The 4,195-nt window shown below is 51.3% G+C and overlaps 1 protein-coding gene across 1 annotated transcript in view; it reads left to right on the top strand.

Moving 5' to 3' along the window:
* The window catches only part of CFAP20 (cilia and flagella associated protein 20), a gene marked incomplete at its 5' end in the record, with an annotated part of 4,482 nt that extends 2,351 nt beyond the window's left edge, over positions 1 to 2,131 (top strand). The window contains 2 exons of the mRNA XM_009573030.1: positions 665 to 775; positions 1,665 to 2,131. Of these exons, the coding sequence (XP_009571325.1) occupies positions 665 to 775; positions 1,665 to 1,670 (117 nt within the window). The remainder of the gene's footprint in view (positions 1 to 664; positions 776 to 1,664) is intronic.
* Between the last annotated feature and the right edge of the window lie 2,064 nt (positions 2,132 to 4,195).

The following is a 4,195-nucleotide window of genomic DNA, read 5'->3' as shown; positions in this document are numbered from 1 at the left end:
CTTTGTTTCTGCTGAGGATGTGAAACTTGTTCCGTATGCTAGGGATTCATGTTCGCTGTGTCCAGGGGCATGCGTTATTTTGAGGAATGCCTGTGTGCAAAGCATGCCTGTTCCTTAGTATGATGGGACTGCCGCAGTTCCTTGTGGGGCTGCCCTGAGATGAGCAGGCAGTCAACTGGGAAATGTCTGCCTTCTCACATACCCGTGAGGGGGACTGGAGTGACTCCTTTGCTGCCAGCTGATAGTGGAGGCAGCGCAGACTGGGCAGTCTCATTCCTGACCTCAGGGAGGCCCTGAAGAGGGAGTGTTAAAAATGCAGCAAGCTGAGGCTGAGAGTGTTCAGGCAAATGCTGGTACCAGTGAGAAGCAGAGGTGGGTTCACAGCGAAGAACCCTCTAAGCAATTAAGGCAGATCTCAATTTGCAGAGATGCCAGAGCTTGGCCAAATCTCTTGAGCCAGCTTGCATCACTGGAGAGAGCATCTAACGCAAAGCAGAGGGCATGGGCCAACGTTTCTTCGCTGATGTCCTGTCAGATTCAGAGAGAGGCAGTGAGGTCTCTTCTCCAGCTGCTGAGCCAAGGAATCCAGGCTGCTGCATGACAGCGAAGCTGAGTGTGGAAAGAGCATATGGAAAATGGATTGACTCTTTGTTTTGACTCTCAGATCCACGCCAACTGTCGCATCCGACGGGTGTACTTCTCTGACCGGCTCTACTCAGAGGATGAGCTCCCAGCTGAGTTCAAGCTGTATCTGCCTGTCCAGAACAAGGCCAAGGTGAGCTAGCCGTGGGCAAGGAGGGTGGGAGCAGCAGCTGGGCCAGGCTAGCATTCCTCTCCCTGCTCCTGCTGCCTTTGCAATCCAGAGTTTCTTCTAGCAGCAGAGCTCTTACCAGCTTTGGCTGTTAGCCAGGGAGCACCCTCACTGTTGCCAGGGTGAGCAGTCTGTCAGGGGTGCCTTGTGTTTTGGCAGGAAAGCCACTCAGTGTGGAAGTTGTCATTCCCATCTAGGAGCAGGGTGAGCTGTGCAGCTGCTCCCCGTGTCCTTCCTGTTCCTGTTGAAGGACTCTGGGCAGGGTGGCAGCCTCCTGGCATCTCTCCGGAGCTTTCACCCATGACTCAGCACAGCAGCTTTGCTCTTCAGAGCTAGCTGCAGCTCCACACTTGGCTTCCAGGAGAGATGCTGTTTGTGTTCCTCTAGCCTAGTTCCTCTATCCCCTCTGATCCCTTCCCTGCCCAGTGCAGACTGTGGTGCTATGAGGTGGGAAGGGGACAGGCAATGTTGCGGCCGCCCAGCAGGAGGAGATGCCAAACTGCTCTTATGGTGATGGAGAGGAGTCCCTGGCATATTGGCAGCAGTCTTGAGGCTTGTGAGGAAGCACCATCTTTGCCAGGGCCAGCGTGTCCCAGTGCAGATGCTTCTTTTAGCAGAGCAGATTCCTGGGCAAAATTTCAAGGAGCTGAGGGAGGATATTGGGTGCTGATCTTAGTGGGAGGTAGAAGGCAGTGTTAACAGTAGGTAACACCTCTGGGGAAACTGTCACTGCCTTCTGGGCTGTAGCAGCCTCCCAGGGGTGTCTGGGGAATGCTCGGAGCTCTCCCAGTACAGTTGTCTTGGTGCTGCTGAGTCTAATAAGTGTCTCCTTTCTTCTCCCTGCTCTGTCCAGCAATAACACCACATTAGGAAGAGATGCGAGAAATGTTTGGGGTCAGTAGGAAAACAAAAGCAGGTGGAAGAGGAGGCCCTGCTGAGACCAAATTTTAAATCAGCTCACCTTGCCTAGGGTAACTTTGATTCATCTGGTATCCCTCTTCTGGACAGGACACAATTAACCATGTAACAGGTCTGGGACTGTATTGTTGGTGTGCAAGTTGTACAGAATCAGAGTCTTCCTAGCTGTTCCTAAAGTGCTGAGCCTAAACACTGCAAGTGGCCTGGTACCTGATCTTGCGTTGCACAGAGGGGTTGCTCAAAGTGGCCACTGTGCCTCCGATGGAATTACGGGTTAAGTGTGCCCTCTTGACGATACCAATTTTATTTTTTCTTTCCTTGTTTTCCATCTCTTATTTTATATATGCTCTAAATATGGATGTAATACTCACTCTTGGGAAGTTATTAAACATTTGATTCTGTAAGTCCGCTTCTGGCTTCTTTCTCCTATGATGGATCCCTTAACTTGCACATGTTAGCGCTTCACAAAGTGCCAAAGAATTTCTTTAGGAACCCAGATGTTAGAACTTGCCTCTTGAATTTGACTTTGGCAGCCTCGCTGTTTAAGGGATAGCACAGATATGAACAACAGCAATCTGGAGAGAGGAGAAATAGTAAGGTTTCCATAGAGGAGACAGGATCTGTCTCCAGTGCATGAGGTTTCTGGTACTCTACCTGTGACAAAAACTCACACTGTTCACTTTTAGTGCATGGAAATGTGTTTTTCATTCCTTTCTTACTTGAAGCCGTTTTCCCAGCAGTGACAAATTGGTCTTACCTGCCTGTTAGGGCACAGCTCTGTTCGCTGTGTAGTTAAACAACTCACTCCAGCTCTCAACCAAGCCTTTAGCAGCTACTTATAGCAAGAGGCGCACAATAGCCTTCCAGCTGCCAAATTGTCCCTTTCCCCAGGGATCAAAGGGGGGGTTTAGCAAAGCAGCATAACAGGAGCGGAAGTCTTTTCCTGTGCTGAAGCTGCCCTTCCCTGCCTCAAACCAATCTGCCTTTGTTGTGGAAAGGCTTGCGGAGGGGAGGCCGCAGACGTCCACCAGTAACAGAGTGAGTCTGGGAGTAGCTGATGCCTTTCCTCCCTGTGGCCCAGCCCCCCACAGCTACTCCGGTGGGTAGGTACCTAAGGTGGGTACTGATCCTTCCCTGGTGTTGGCTGTGCAGTGAATTGGGAGGACTTCACTTTCATTATTGTCCTGTAAAACAAAGCTGGTGTCTCCCAGGAGGGGAGCCTGCTGGGGGACATCTGCCCCAGATTCTGAGCTTAATCCTGACCATTGACTCTCCACCTGATTTAAAGGTTTGGCATGTCCGTGCACCCTCACAGTCGGCAGCTTCTCTGTATGGATCCCACTTTACCTCTGTGGCCAGCTCTCGGGATGCCTATAATGCAGCTGCCTTATTTGCACCTTCAAAGCTCTAGTGGGCTTTGAACTGGAGGTGCTGACCCCATGCTGCCACGTGGTGCTGGATTGCACTTGCAGAAGGCTTTCTGGAGAAGACCTTTCCAATTTTTATAGCAGCTGAATAGCTTGGTAGCTCTAAGGAGCCAAGCCAAGGAAGCCCACATGGGAAGGCACCATCCATCTTGCTTTGACATCTGTCAAGGCTTGGCTGGACTTGAGATTTGTTGAGTGGCATGGCACTGTATCGTGTGCCAAGGATCGGCCTTAATGAAATCCATGGTGAGGCTTTCCTGCCACGTTTGCAAAGCTTGCCAGGGCTGGGGGAGCTGCTGAGGGAATCCATCAGACCCTGGCAGGGTAAAGCGTGCATCCTTTCCTACAAGCCCGTGCTCATGAGCATGTGTTTTTGGCAGTCGTTGGCAGCCGAGCACTCACCAGGAGCTGCTGCTGCTTTTCTCTGCCCCGTGGGGGCCCACGCTGGAGTCGCCCCTTGTCCTCGAGGAGTTGGGTTTGCTCTGAGTGAGTGACCTTAATGCATTAAGAGGGGCTGGGCTCCCCAGGGCCCTGAGCTGGCTGCCTCTGCAGAGAGATTAGATGGGCTCTGCTGCCAATTCCTGCCTGACCTCTAGGAGCTGTGCCAGTGGATTGTGCTGGAATAAACTCCCAGCCGCAAACCCTTACATCCATGTGGACCCTCTGTGTATTTTTTAATATGAAACAAAATAATGAATCTTCCTGTTTACATGCTGCACAAAGTGGAGCATCATCAGATACTGGCTCTTTCCTTTAGGGCCAGATGGTGGTGGATTTATGCGGTGTTCTTCAAAAATCTTCCTTTTCTAACCCCCCCCTCCCATCAAAACTTTAACCATCTCACTGAAGGTGAGTGAAGTTTGGATGCTCTCCCTGCGGGAGAAGAGGATGCTGCTGGTGCATAGGACAAAATGTCACAGGCATCCTGTCAGCCGTCATTTAAGAGTAAATGTGCACCAGCAAAACTCCTGCGATGAAGCGCCTGGCTTCTTACTGCTTTGGTTACGGCTCTTGACCTGGCTGGGACACAATGTCCTCC

The sequence above is a fragment of the Fulmarus glacialis genome, unplaced genomic scaffold (assembly GCF_000690835.1).
Source record: "Fulmarus glacialis isolate BGI_N327 unplaced genomic scaffold, ASM69083v1 scaffold22222, whole genome shotgun sequence".
Taxonomy (NCBI): Eukaryota; Metazoa; Chordata; class Aves; order Procellariiformes; family Procellariidae; genus Fulmarus; species Fulmarus glacialis.
Note: the sequence above shows the minus strand (reverse complement) of the source record. Positions and strands in the feature narration are given on the sequence as shown.